Source organism: Dreissena polymorpha, chromosome 15 (genome assembly GCF_020536995.1).
Source record: "Dreissena polymorpha isolate Duluth1 chromosome 15, UMN_Dpol_1.0, whole genome shotgun sequence".
NCBI classification, from domain to species: domain Eukaryota; kingdom Metazoa; phylum Mollusca; class Bivalvia; order Myida; family Dreissenidae; genus Dreissena; species Dreissena polymorpha.
In genome coordinates this window covers 31,879,803-31,894,829 of record NC_068369.1, presented here as the reverse complement: position 1 = coordinate 31,894,829, position 15,027 = coordinate 31,879,803, and the positions used below count along the sequence as shown (strand labels likewise).

General features: G+C 33.4%; 2 protein-coding genes and 1 long non-coding RNA gene across 3 annotated transcripts in view; 2 read left to right on the top strand and 1 right to left on the bottom strand.

Moving 5' to 3' along the window:
- Positions 1–4,505, bottom strand: part of LOC127861238 (uncharacterized) — a 4,853-nt gene extending 348 nt beyond the window's left edge. The window contains exons 1-3 of the long non-coding RNA XR_008040144.1: positions 4,380–4,505; positions 3,459–3,581; positions 1–1,286 (exon numbers count right to left, since the gene is read on the bottom strand). The exon at positions 1–1,286 is cut by the window's left edge and continues 348 nt beyond it. This is a non-coding gene — a long non-coding RNA (uncharacterized LOC127861238). The remainder of the gene's footprint in view (positions 1,287–3,458; positions 3,582–4,379) is intronic.
- Positions 1–15,027, top strand: part of LOC127861225 (uncharacterized) — a 323,777-nt gene that overhangs the window by 6,340 nt on the left and 302,410 nt on the right. The gene's annotated exons all lie outside the window — the stretch shown is intronic.
- LOC127859668 (uncharacterized) lies at positions 6,903–14,119 on the top strand. The gene is made up of 8 exons (XM_052397174.1): positions 6,903–6,927; positions 7,537–7,632; positions 8,962–9,105; positions 10,047–10,160; positions 10,384–10,411; positions 10,565–10,599; positions 11,615–11,885; positions 12,820–14,119. The coding sequence occupies exons 1-7, from the start codon at positions 6,903–6,905 to the stop codon at positions 11,701–11,703; spliced, it is 531 nt and encodes a 176-aa protein (XP_052253134.1). The 3' UTR covers positions 11,704–11,885; positions 12,820–14,119.

Below are 15,027 nucleotides of genomic sequence, written 5' to 3'. Positions count from 1 at the left end.
TCAAAACTCGGACGCTCGATCACAATTTCTCACCAGAAACGATTTTAATGTGTTGGACAATGAGACTTTCAGTCGAAATGGCGGACCTTGGTCAACGGCTACAAGAGAAAAAGCGGCCTCGGGTAAACACGGGCAGCAGTAACAGTGAGTACGAACGGTCTCAAACATTGTCGGACTACGAGAGTCTCTCACTTGATGCTAAGCTGTCTATGCTGTTCCAGGAAATGAAAGGCATATCTCATAAAGTTGACAGTTGTCTGAACTTGCAAAACAAAGTAAACACTATGGAAACAACATTGTCTAACCATGATCGGCAAATTAAGCTACTAGAGTACAAGTCTATAGATCTCGAAGCTAGGTGTCGCCGAAATAACCTTCTAATCAGTGGAATCCCAGAGGACAGGGATGAAAATTGTCTCCATAAAATATCAACTTTCTTGAGAGAGAAGCATGAGAGCGACCCCTGTCCTTCTATCCCCCGAATACACAGACTGGGGAAATTCCGGCACGGCTCCACACGACCCATCATTATATACTGTCTGGATTTCCGTGATACTGAGCACATCCTCTCGAATGCTAACAAGCTCAGCGGAACACTTTTTCACATAAATAGAGATTATCCACGCGAGATTGTTGATGCTCGCAAGCAATTATGGCCACAGTTCAAGCGCCTTCGCCAAGAATATCCAAAAAGCAAGGCCAGCATAATATATCCAGCCAAAATCATTCAAGATGGTCGCGTTGTCGCTGATGCCTTTCCGAACTGGGATACGATCATGCAAGGCAGCCGTGTTACAAAGCACAACAATTTTTTCACAAACACTCAGTATGCTCCAGCTAGATATGTAAACAGATCCCACACACAGCCAGCCATGTTACAGGCTCCTCGTGCCCAGTCCAACGACTCGAACAAGACTGTGTCGCAGGAGCGTAGCCAGCGCGATGCTTCCCCTTTGTTTGAGCGCAGGACTCCGCGAAAGCAACAATCGCCATCGCCTTCCCGGAGGAGGAATCCTCGTCCACACGCACCTAGCAGGGACCACCCAAACTGCCAGTCGGAAACGGCAAAACACGCACCCCGCAGGGATCCCTCAAACCGCCAGTCGGAAACGGCCCAACACGCACCTCGCAGGGATTCCCCAAACCGCCAGTTGAAAACGGCTCAACAGCTTGGCTCATCGCAGCCTCAACCACCGATACAGGCATGGGACACATCTGGATCCAGGAACACACCTAACCGGGGCGGAGCTCACTGGGACCCCGGGGGAAGACACTGTGCCTCTAACCTGAAAAACAGTAACATTAAATTAGGTTGTTTAAACGTTAGTGGACTGGGAAAAAGACTGTTTATACCTGAATTTCAAAACTTTATTAACAATTATGATTTATTTTGTGTCTCTGAAACTCATGGTGATGAAACCGACATTCTGGACATTCAAAATTTTATTTTCTTTCATAAGCACCGTTCTAAAGAATATAAAAGAAAATCCGGAGGCATTGGCGTTTATGTAAGAGAAAGTATTTCTCCACATGTAAATGTCTTACCAAATTCCACAGATTATGTTCTATGGCTAAAAATTGATAATACAATTACTGGATTTGACCAAGACCTAATACTAGGATCGATTTATATACCCCCTGAAAATTCGCGTTTTTACTCTCCCGATGAATTGAATATACTTGAAGACGAACTGTCCTCATATTGTTATAATAATAAATATGTATTCCTAGCTGGAGATGCGAACAGTAGAGTAGGGACACTAAAAGATTTCATTCTTCCTGATCCCCACACTAATAAACTTTTCGGAATAGATGTTGACCTCGAAAATGACCTGTACAAACATACTTTACTTGAAAACCTTATTGTCCCCCTAAATAGAAACTCTTTGGACAAACGTACAAACACTCATGGTTTCTTACTGCTTGATATGTGTAAAAACAATAATATGTTTATCATAAATGGCAGATTATTTAAGGATGAAACAATTGGCGCGTTTACTTTCAGGGACAAATCAGTCATTGATTATGTGTTGGCAACTGCAGAGAGCTTCAATTTTATAACAGACTTCGAAATTAAAGAAACTGACCCTTTATTCTCAGATGGTCACAATGTGCTGTCATGGGACATCTCTACCGTACAACCCCAAAGCAAAAACCCAGTTAACACTAACAATTCTAGCTGCCCTACCTGGAAACAAGACCAAAAAGACCAATTTATAATTAACATTAACAAACCCCAATTAGAGGAGTTATATCTGAGCCTAAATACATACCCCCAATCACAACAAACTTTGGACTATATCACACATGAATTGCAAAACATCTTTGAAAATGCCTCCTCAAAAACATTCATAAACCAAAATCCAAATTATAGAAACAATTATCCCAACAATAAACCATGGTTTGGGCCCAAATGTCACCAATCAAGAAATCAATATCATGAAGCAAAAGCCAAATACAATATTAATAAAAATAGTGATAATAAATTAAGTTTGAAACATGCCAGCAATCATTATAAAAAGACTATCAAATTTTATGTTAATAAAGAAAAACTAAGCACCAGTGCTAAATTACGTGCAATGAATGACAAAAACCCTAAAAAATACTGGAAGTTCATTAGGGGTCTCAAACCAAAAACAAAAGAAACCAGCTCTCCACCACTTGAATCTCTTTACGAACACTTCAAAGAGATAAATAAAAACTCAATAGACGATAACCGTTTCAACAATGATATAGAAGATATACCCAACACAAATGATTTTTTAAATATGGAAATAAGCCAGGATGAAATTTGCAAATGTATACTAAAACTGAAAAATTCAAAAGCAACTAGTTCTTCCGATCACATATTAAATGAATACATCAAATCAACAAAATATATCTTGCTCCCTTTTTACACTAAATTGTTAAACTGTGATCTACAAACAGTTATTATCTCACTATCATGGCTTGAAGGCACTATAATTCCAATTTTTAAAAACAAAGGGAGCCCAACTGAACCGAGCAATTATAGGCCCATAACACTGCTCAGCTGTATGGGCAAATTGTTTACCTCAATTTTGAACCAAAGACTAAACACTTTTCTTGAATTAAATAACCTATTAGAGGAAAATCAAGCTGGCTTCCGTAAGGGTTACTCTTGCCCAGACCATATTTTCACCCTTCATGCATTAATAGAGATAATTAAAAAACGTAAACAAAAACTTTTCTGCGCCTTCATTGATTTTTCGCAGGCGTTCGATAAAGTGTGGAGAGCTGGCCTCTGGCATAAAGTACTAGGCACGCAAATTAATGGCAACTTTTTCAGAGTCCTTTTAAATATGTACAGTAACATAAAATCATGCGTTTCCCTAAATGGAGAATGCTCCCAGTACTTTTTGTCAGAAATAGGAGTAAGACAAGGGGAAAATTTATCCCCATTACTTTTCTCGCTTTTCTTAAATGACCTTCATTCATACCTGCATATAAATGGATCTGTTGGGGTTGAACTTATCAACCCAGATACTGCAATATTGTGGCTTAAGCTTCTGGTCCTATTGTATGCAGATGACACCGTCATTGTCTCAAGTAGTGCCTCTGACCTGCAAAACAGCCTTAACACGTTTCATAATTATTGCAAAAACTGGTACCTAAATATTAATATTACAAAAACAAAAGTTATAATCTTTGGCGCTAGACAAACAAGGAACTTTAATTTTAAATGTGGAAATAACCCAATTGAAATAACAAAAACTTATCACTATCTTGGCGTCACTTTCTCTAGTAATGGATCTTTCTTAAACGCCCGCAAACATGTAAAAGAACAAGCCTCAAAAGCCATGCACCTTCTTTGGACTCGTGTTAACAATGCAAATTTACCTATTGACTTAGCTTTTAAACTCTTTGATCATACTGTTCTACCCATTCTTACCTATGGCTCAGAAATATTTGGATATGAAAATTTAGAAATATTAGAACAGGTTCACAAAGATTTCATGAGAAAAATCACAAAAGCTCGTCGGTCAACACCAATCAATTTTCTATATGGTGAACTAGGACGCTACCCTTTAAGCATTAATATTAAAACAAAAATGATCTCCTTTTGGAATAGACTCATAACAGGTAAAGAAAGCAAAATATCTTTACTAACTTACCAACATATGTTGTCACAACCAAATTTAAATTTCAAATGGTTAAATAAAATTAAAGAAATCCTTACATCTGTTGGGAGACCAGACATCTGGCAAAACCAAACACAAATTACACAAAACAACATCCACATACAAATAAAACAAACACTTATTGATCAATTTAAGCAATCATGGAACGCTGAACTACAAATAAGCAACAAAGGGCGCATCTACAGCAGTTTTAAAAGTAACCATGAGTTTGAGCCTTACCTGATTAAAATTCATCCAGATGAGTCCCAAAGTATCTTTAGATTCCGCACTGCCAACCACCTCCTCCCTGTAGAAACTGGCCGCTTTGAAGGCATCCCATTCCATGATCGTCTTTGCAACCTATGTAACACACACGAAATAGCTACTGAAAAACACTATTTAATGACATGCCCTATATTTTGATAACAAACGGCATCGATATTTAGGAAACCAAATAGAAAGGCATGCAACATTTAACGAAATCATGACGCCGTCATCAATAGTAGAAATGAAAGAGCTTTCAAAATTCAGCAGAATTATAATGAAGAAATTTATCAGGCATTAGACTATTGCATTGAGTTTTATATCTTCGAAAAACAACAACAACAAAACGCCAATGCCTCCGAACTCACTTACTTTAATTATTCACGATGCAAGTTTATCGAACGCCTACTGTATAACTTTAAAGCATGATATATTACTTACTCTCCAACTGTTAAATGGCTTAACTCAATTCGCGGTCGCTATCCAATTAATTTTGCAACGACATCTGTTAAAAACACGTGTCTGTCTAAACCGTAATCACACGAGGTGATCCATAACTTTTAACTGTACACGGTCTCAAACTAGGTCGCAAAGACCCGTATGTTAAATACTGCAGTAGTGCAGTGACGTCACCTGTGTTTTACTATAGTCCGCAAATGAGGCTATTATACGGAATGATCCGCATCGACTCTTATAAACACTTACAATTATAATCTATGTAGACGTACCATACACCAGTAAATAAAACACTGTTATCTATCACGTTTATAATTGTGTGATGTTTCTTCTCTGATGAACAATGAATAGCATTTATGTATGTATACTTACATTATCTATTGTTAAATTATTCCTTACATTATGTTGATGTATATTACCAATGACTATGACACTGCTTAAAATGCACGAGATTGTGAATATGAATATTTTGATTAGGATATCGTTTCATGTTAATGATGATGATGTATATTATTATTATTATTATTATTATTATTATTATTATTATTATTATTATTATTATTATTATTATTATTTAATTACTATTATTATAACTAAATTATTGTTTAAGCACAAATGCTATTCTTGAAAACCAATGTTAATTTTTATCTCTCCCATTTTGCGAACTTAATTTAAAACTTACAAACAATCAATGTAACTGTTAAAACTGTTAAGTGATTCAAACTCCTTATATTAATATATGACTTCCCCCTATACCAAAATGTCCCACACTTGAACCGGAAACAAACAATGTATTTTGTATTGTGTATATAATATGCTCCCCATGTTGTATCTATGTATACCTGGGAGTAATAAAGTATTGTTCTGTTCTGTTCTGTTCTGTTGTTATTGATATATGTTGTGATACTACGAGGATTGTTGATATAGAGTATACAATGCATCACTCATTGTATGAGCACGGATGGCAGAGTGGTCTAAGTGATAGACTTTTGCTCCAGAGGTCATTGACTCAAGCCAAGTTGAGGGATACTTGTTTTAAACTTTATTCTTGTTTTTTACTGGAGCGTTTTAGATCCACTGTTTACATTTATCAATATAAAGCATTCAATGACAAACGTCAATGCATGCCAAAATCCGTGAAAAGGCCTCTTTAATATTGAGATGAATATACAATTGAAGTAAATGCCGAATTTGAGCCAGCAAACGTATTGATTTGTTGCATCTGTATATGCTTTTGTTGATGCATCTTAAACGTTTACTCATGTTCTCTTTTATCATCAAGTGCGCCTTGGAAGGAATATACTTCACCCATTGAGAAAATGACAAAAACGACACACACGTTTCAAAACCATGACACAATATTTTATTCAATATTATTACTTGAAATATCATAACCGAACAAAACATAATTTTATTACCCATAAACTGAACAGTTTATATTTGTAAACAAAATAATAATACAAAATACATGAATATATTAAGTGGATTAAAAATAAATATCATCGTTGGTCCGTTATACAACTTTAAAACGCATTAGTTTTATTAATTTCCAGGCATTTCGTAGCCAGTTTTAATATCGTCCTAAAACGCTTTTCAGCTGTTCAGTATATTTTCATTCCACAAATAGGAATAACCTCCATTGTCACTTTAGTGTACTTCTCAATGCGTGCTGTTGTTTTTTTATTGTTAATAATAATAATCATACATCCTTAATTAAGAGCTAGTTTGAAAACATTTGATACAAATTTGTATTGCATGTTTCAAAATTATTATTAAAGCATTTTAGAAGACTTCTTTTATGGATTAAGTTTATCACTAGATTTAACCAATTATTTTGATGTTGCACATGTTTAAAATGTTTATAATCTGTATACGATTAAAATAATAAATTAAAACACCTCGAATGAACTGTTACTAAATACAAATTAATAGTAAAAAGTAAGATTTTGAATCTATAAATGCTATGTTAGAATAAATAGACGGACTTTATATTGTGGCAGAATTTAAGACAATACATACATTAATTCCGAGCACTTATTTACGATGAGGCATTTGGCTAAATTGGCCCGTATTCGCTGAAAGACTGTGTATAGAAGGAAGGTCGTGAAATACACTTTAAATACTTATACTATTCAATTTATACATATACAACACTTAAAACGAACCTTTTCATGTGTTGATACATTGAAAAAAACAACAATTAGATTCGCAGATTTTCGTTGCAGTTATGATATGTGCGAGGACACAGTAATACTTAACATTTACCATACTCTAAACTGTTCATTATATACATCTTTTGACGATTTTAAAACATGAAAATAATAAAACGTTCCAAGCGCGAAACTATTGAATCATTTGAAGAGTTCTGTTGTTTTTGTTCTCTTCTGTGACACTTCGAGGATTGCTTATATAAAGTATAAAATGCACAACTAACTGTATGAGCACTGATGACCGAGTGGTTAAATATAAGACTTAAGTGCCAAGGGTCAGTGATTTGAGCCTATTTGAGGATCAATTTTTTTTAAAGTTTTAGTATTGTTTTTTTTTAATGAATCTATTTAGTTCCAATGTTTAAATTTATCGATTTAAACATTAAATGACAAACTTCAATACATGGCAAAATCTGTGACAATGTCTCTTTAAGCTATATTGTTTCTATTGTTCCTTTGTTTGCTAGCGGAAGACCTCATAGTGCATTGTTTTGTGCTCAACCATCGTGGCGAGTTACGAAAAGACAGCTGTGCAAAAAACTATTCGTCCGTCTGCGTAAACGGTAAGTAGAAATAACTCGTAACGTTCGATTAAACGTTGTCTATCGAATAAACAACAACGATTTTCAATTTGAATGATAACACACTTGTGATGTCGGTCGATGATTATCCATAAACACAACGATGTGATTCACGTTGTTCGTAGTAACTCGTGTCATTTCACTTGTTTGTATCGAATGAATTATTTCTTATTAAAACCAATAATATTTTAATTGTATTTTTTCCAATCTGTAAACGATTCCTTTTGAGGTATGCTTGCAAAAAAACAATGACTCCCAAGAAACATTCAAATACTTGCTACGCGATATGTATTGTTATAAACACTTCTCATGTTATCGTTGATTGCATTATTGTGTTATTGATAGCGGAAGACCTGACTGTGAATTGTTTTCAGCTCAAACAAAAATACGATTTGCGAAAAGACAACTGTACTAAAAATAGTCATTCATTTGTGAAAATGGTAAAAAGAAATAACCAATTATAATCTATTGATCTTTGTTTTTCGGTGGATACACGGCGCTTTAAAGTTTAGGTGATCGTGATTATAACTATGACTTTGGCAATGATGATAAAAATGATAATGGCGATGATTATGGTGTTGATTATTATTAATATTAGTTTTTATTATTATTATTAGTGGTATTATTATAATTATTATTATTATTATTATTATTATTATTATTATTATTATTAGTATTATTATTATTAGTATTATTATTATTATTATTATCAACATGTTTATAATGATTATGATTATGATGAAAATAACAATTATAGGGTTCAAATATTCTAAAGCGCACACATTCCTGGCCATGCATTAGATAGACAATATGATGTTAGTGAAAACGATGCATCGACTTTTATTTTGGTTATGAAATTAAATTACTCTAATGCAACTAGTTTGGTCAATGCTTTCTGATTCTATTTCACGATATTGTGTGTGTATTGTTAACTTTTAACATGTTTTATTGTAAGGCGTTAACATTTTGTTTGTTTCCACTAGCCAATTATGATCTTTTTGTGTGATTACTCTGAACGTTTTTTGTTATATCATGTTGAGTTTTCGATCGTTTTGCTACACCCGATAGAATTGCTTATTTATTGTCAACATGAAGAAATATTATCGCTGATATCTTTCGAAGATTCATGTCATAAAACATTCTTATCAAAGTTAAAAAACAACTCGTGTTTAAGAACATTGTTGACGACAAAAAAAGTTTGGTTATTCAACCTTCCTTATTTTTGCGATGTAAATGGAATCAAACTACATTTAGGGTTTTAGTCTATCGAAAAATATGTTTCATGCTTGAATTGTTTGTTCACCCCTTCAGCAACTGTTCACGACACTATATCGTACATTGGACAAGATTCGTTGGTGCAAAACTACGATCCGACGTCATCTAGCACACCCGTGGCATCATCCGCGGTTACTTCAGAAATTGTGACGTCACAAGTTACGTCTTCCGGTCTGCTAGGTATGTAGGTACCGGAGCTAACCAATATTTTTATACTTAAACTTTAAAGGCTCAGGGATACAATTTTTAGCGTTCAACAATACGGATTGTTCAATTTATATCCATCGGGTGTAACAAAGTCTTCCCCAGGGACAACCCTAATATATATAATCGTATATATTAAAAAAGTTACTATAAAGTACGTTCCACTGAAACCCTAAAGCTCGGATGTTTTAAATTTGAATGTAACACGGTCAAGTGAAACTCTGGAAAGATTGTTCTTATAATGCCGATGGAATTGAAACTGGCTCCGAATGTCACATCATTATTATTAAGTAATGTAGTAAATATCTTTAACAATTGCCTTTAAAACCGCAAAAATCAGTGGTTTAGTAGTTGTTCTTCAACGTCGAGTTGTGGACTTCTACTATCTTTTGATATCATGTATCTTTTGATATTGTTCAACATCGTCTTATGGACTTCTTCTATCTTTTGATATCATGCCCAAAGGGTCTGTACAAAATATATTTTAACCGCGCCCCTGTGACTAAAACTGAAAACGCGGATTATTGTCATAGATTTTTGTGAAGGTTTTTTTGCAAATGAACCATATCTTTACCATCTGACTCATCGGGCGTGGCCAGTTTTCACCCCACACGTTGTTGATAGAAAGTATACATCATACTCCTGAATTACTTTCTATCGAAATAACGTTTCTGTCGACCAGAATTTCCAATTGGAACGTATATTATTAGTAGATGACGTTTTTGTGGTATTTACACCTAATTAAATTGTTAAAATGTATGTAACATAGATATGTACGCATATCCAGAACATGAGGAATCAACGGTTTGTCTTTCACAAAATTGCATTCGTTTTGCATTAAATAACACACATATATATATGTATACGAATATATTCAAAATTGACATATCCAATACGTTAAAATATTTATGTAATAGCCGAAGAAGAGGCAGAGGCGTCGTCTATTGTTACAGGGGTTGTATCAGCGCTTAGCTCATGTGTGGTCGTACTGATCTTCATCATCGCTGGTATGTGCATCAAGAGGAAACAAGGTTAGTAACATTTCATACTTGTTTATATGCAGATCTTTTACTAAAAATATATTATAAAACATGCTGCCAACACAATATGATTCGATGGGATCAACTATTTTAATTTACAAAGAAACTTCTTCATTACAAAGAATCCTTATAATTAATATGTTTAATGATGTTTAAACTATGTATGTTATTTCGTTTGGTCTAGTACTGACACATGTTTTTTCTCCAAATACAGGGAACAACACTAGAATTATCTTTCAACAGTAAGTATATGCGTATTATACGTATTATAAATATTCCATTTAGCAACATTTAGACTTTTAATTTAATAAGTCTCACAATAAACTGGTTTAAATGATTTGAAATCAACTTTATTAATACCATTGTGCATATCAAATGATAGTGTTTCTTTTCAGGAACGAGCTTGTACAGCCCTCGATAGTTCCGCAGGGTGTGTTTTTTATATAATTTCATTTATACTGTATATGCTGTAAACAGAAACAAAGACGGCATGTCTTAAATACATAATACTAAAACGTTATGTATGTCCGTATTTTGCAGTAATGTGCAGTTTATTCGCATACAAAACACGAAATAAATCCAACTGTATTCACACTGTTTTTAGATAAACCAAACGTATTAACACGTGTAACGTGTTGTAAACTGTTTAAGGCATTCACAATCATTGTTGTAGATTGTTGTCTGTTTGCAGAAGTTAATGACGACAACAGCGTTCATGTTGATTTAATTTCCGACAATATAGCGGGACGTGAGGCAACACCGTACACCTCGCTCAAGGTTTGTTGAGATTCTTCTAGTTTGCTGGCTTTATGTAAGAATGTACCTATGGCGCCATTCAAGTTTGATACAATACATGTCTGGTTGAATATTTGAACTGCAAATGTCACGAATAACTGAAGATGATATTCGACCTAGACAGACAGAACTTGCAACCACAAGTTGATTTGATCTTTCATTTATTAACAAATGTATATTATAACTACAAATATTGAACATGTCACGCCCGGTAACCGGGTTTGACCCTTGTTATGATAAATGCATTTGCTCGTAATTCAAAGCAGTGTTTCATCTAATCACGCTTCTGTATTAATGTTTGTTTCGATCGCTGCTTAATACCGCAGTTGAATGTATCATAACATTACAGCTAAAGCAATGTTTTACAACAATGTGAAAAGCAATCAATTTTAAACTTACAAACATACAGTTGTAACTTAGCTTGAGAAATGTATGCTGTGTAATCTGTTTTCAGCCTCAACTGATTCAATTGCTGTGACAAAGGCATCTTAGCAAGTTGTAATCAATTTATTTGTTGTGTTTTGTTTTTGTTACTATTATGTGTGGTTCAGGCAAATTATAATTTGCCATGAATAGGTGAACAAAATGTTTCCTCTAGTGGCGTCTCTGGAGTATTAATATTCCGATAATTCCTTTGAATTAATCCACAGATGACAGAAAAGCATCTGTACACTGCCTTGGTGGGACCCAGCTTCATGTCAACAGAAACGTCTTCTGTAATTGGTCGAATAGCCAATAGGGACTTTCACGTTGAGACACAGTTTGAAATGTCAGAACGACAAGAGAACAATTACGACGAACCTGAAAATGACGATCCAGGGGACACAAACTACGATGATGTCGAAGTGTTGGAAAAAGACATACCAGGACAGACAAACACCGAATCCGAGGCCACAACGTCGTATTCGTTTGTTAAATAAGGTACACATTTAATCAATTCTTCCAAACAGGCATAAATTGTTTTTAGTTAAAGCTTAAACTATGTAGAAATAATATTTTGAAATGCACAACACCAAATTAAACATATATTTGAAAATATCAAAATATATAAGGCAATTTGATTCTTAACAATATTGTTAAACTCGTTCACAAAGTTTGTAACTACAGTTTAATTTCCCCAGACGTGTTTAATGTAGAGTGCGTGCAACCAGCAGCTCGGATAGCTCAATTGTTGTATCGTCACTGTTGGGTTCTGGCGTTAAGTAGATAGAAACCGCATCGGTATAGTCAATTGTTATATTTCATTTAATAATAATTAAATGATTACATATTGCGAACGCTTTGACACTGCGTATAAATTGTTTTTAGACTTGGTGTTTACATTTGTAGTTTATGCAGCTTCTTTCTACCAGTAAAATGAAACATTTATTTTTAAATTGTAATCAATAATATTTACCCCATCTAGTTAAAAAAATAAATGGTACATACAAACTATTTTCGTTCAAGCATATGATTTATATTTATTCTTTCCAAACGTGTATGTAGAACGAATGACGTGTGTAACAAATAAAATCGATTTAAACCCCCAATGTTTTGCATAGACCGTTCCAAGGCGGTGTCCCCAGCTTTATTCTTCTATGTGTTTATGTTGTTTTGTATTGTGCTGTTTCGTACTGTTCTGGCAATCGGTCACTTGCCTTAAATAAAGGACCAACCGATTTTTTCTTATGAGAATGCAATACTGCTCCAGAAGTTGGAGTTTAACTTCTTTATATTTCATCGCATGCAACGATCTAATTTTTCGTTTTCAAATATGATGAACTACTAATGTGTACTCATGTATCGGTATAATCATGACCACATGACATGTTTTATAGCTGGTTAAGTATCATATAACGTTTTGTTTTCGTGATAGGTTGGAACGAACTACGCTAAGAAAGGTCAAACTTACCCGGATGTAATCCAGCGCAGCTCATTCCCGATTACGGTGACTCATCCTCTTAAGATTCGACCCCCTCAATCCCTAAACACAAATTGCATCTGAAATCGATCACATAACGGAAATACGACACACACACGCATTGGCAAAATGATAACGCAGGTTTGAATAGTCGTGAGATTTATGCTACACACTACCTACTCCTACGTTAAATATTAACTTAGAAACAAAAATGGAAATGAGTATAGTGTACTAAGAATTTAATTTCGAATAAAACGTCGACAAATTAAACAAAAATGTTTTAACAACTTGTGTGAAATAACTATGTAAATTTGTGAACAATGTAACTTAAAAACACAAATTCCATGTAATAATGTACGTAAATTATGATATAACAAACGTGTTGAGCTATTAAAATCATACAAATTGTAATTTTCTAATTGGTGTAGTTGTGTTTTTTGTTTTGTTTTTTTCCTTTGTTTTTCCCTCATTAAATTATCCTCAATAGTTAATTGTTGCATATACAAACCTTTAGTATGTGTTTTGTAAATATAACTAAAAGATATCTTTGGGTTTATTTTCTAATACAGATTTCTTTGTATTGTAGTGTCACTGCCATGTTTCACCCTAAACATCATAATAATGTAAATAATAAATAAACATTTTGAAACAGGCATTATACGAAAATGGTATATTATTCATTTCCTTGATCAAGTAAAACCTTTTTTTTTTATCTAAAATATTTACTTCATTAATATATGTGATATGTAACATGTATAAATCATTATTAGTCAGTCATATAATGTGTGTGTTTTGTAAATATTCAAAATATATATATGTTTGTTTTCATTTCCTCATACTTATTTTTGTATTGTATTTTAATAGCCAAGTTCCTCCTGAAACATGATAAAAAAGTAAATAAAATAAAAATTCTGAAACGAGCATTATACGTAAATGCTATATTATTTATTTACTTGACCATGTTATCTTAAATACTTACTCCATCAATACATGTGAAATATAGCATATACTAATTATTATTAGCCGGGTATATAATGTATGTGTTATGTGTATATTGAAAGCATGGGAAAATATTGCCTTTTGTTCCTTACATAAGATCTATCTGTCTTTCATGCTGTCGACAACAAACAACTTTCCGACTTAGTTCATACTATGATTAAGATCAGTTGAAACTTAGACAAAGACCATATAATGTAGTGTCTAAAATAGGGGAAAATACAGGTTTCCTCCGTGCATATAAACATTAGCTTTTATGTACGCTTATTTTATAACTACAATAGAGTTGGAAAATTAAAACTATTTCACTTAGTTTTTTTTCTAAAATTACTTGGACGGCTTTGATTTCAAGTAATCAGCACCGTTTATAATGTAATCGAGAAGCATTTTGACAAAAAAATAGGTAAGGCTTTCGAAACTTTTAACATTGAAACTATTATCATAATTGAGAAATACGTCAACGCTATTGTATTACTTCTTCTTTAATTAAAGATCCACTAGATTAGTAAACTATCCTTATTTTATCTGTTTACTAGTATGGTGCATGCCCATTATAACCAAGAGTTCGTTTCTGTTGTTAGTTTTAATTTGTTAAATACTATTAATGATTTTTCACCTGCAATTGCAAATTAGATTGTTACTATTTATTTTGAAATTATAAACGTTTAACCTTAAATACCTACAAATACTATTTCAATACTTTGCGTATTTGTTGTTCACAGATTCTAACATTGAAAATATCATATTTATAATAACAATCTAATGGACACTGCAATAGAACATTATATACACACTAAGTGCATTCTTTTTAATTATTTTTTTATATTATTTGTTGAATTTGAATTATTGTCACATCTTAATATCATTTTACAGACATTGTGTTTTTTTCATCAAATGATTAGTTAACAAGAAACATTTTATTTATTGTCTTATAAATAAAGTCACAAGTTTTGTGTATTTGTGTAATGCCATTTTTAACGTTGTCCAGATTTGGCAAATTGTAATTTGCACCACAGTTCTAGTTTAGTCCCTATAATACTTAATTTATTTATGTTCTGTCTGATTGCACTGGTCGAAATCCAGTAGTTTTATCGTCAAATGTTACCATTGGAGTTCATTTCGTTTGATCTTTATCGCTTTTTGGAATTTCGAAAGGTTTACCAAAAA

Excerpts from the sequence above, each read along its gene's own strand:
- LOC127859668 (XM_052397174.1), top strand. The coding sequence starts at position 6,903 with ATGAGGCATTTGGCTAAATTGGCCC. Across the intron at positions 6,928-7,536 it reads GCATTTGGCTAAATTGGCCC|CGGAAGACCTCATAGTGCAT; the intron begins GTATTCGCTGAA and ends TTTGTTTGCTAG. Across the intron at positions 10,161-10,383 it reads GTGCATCAAGAGGAAACAAG|GGAACAACACTAGAATTATC; the intron begins GTTAGTAACATT and ends CTCCAAATACAG.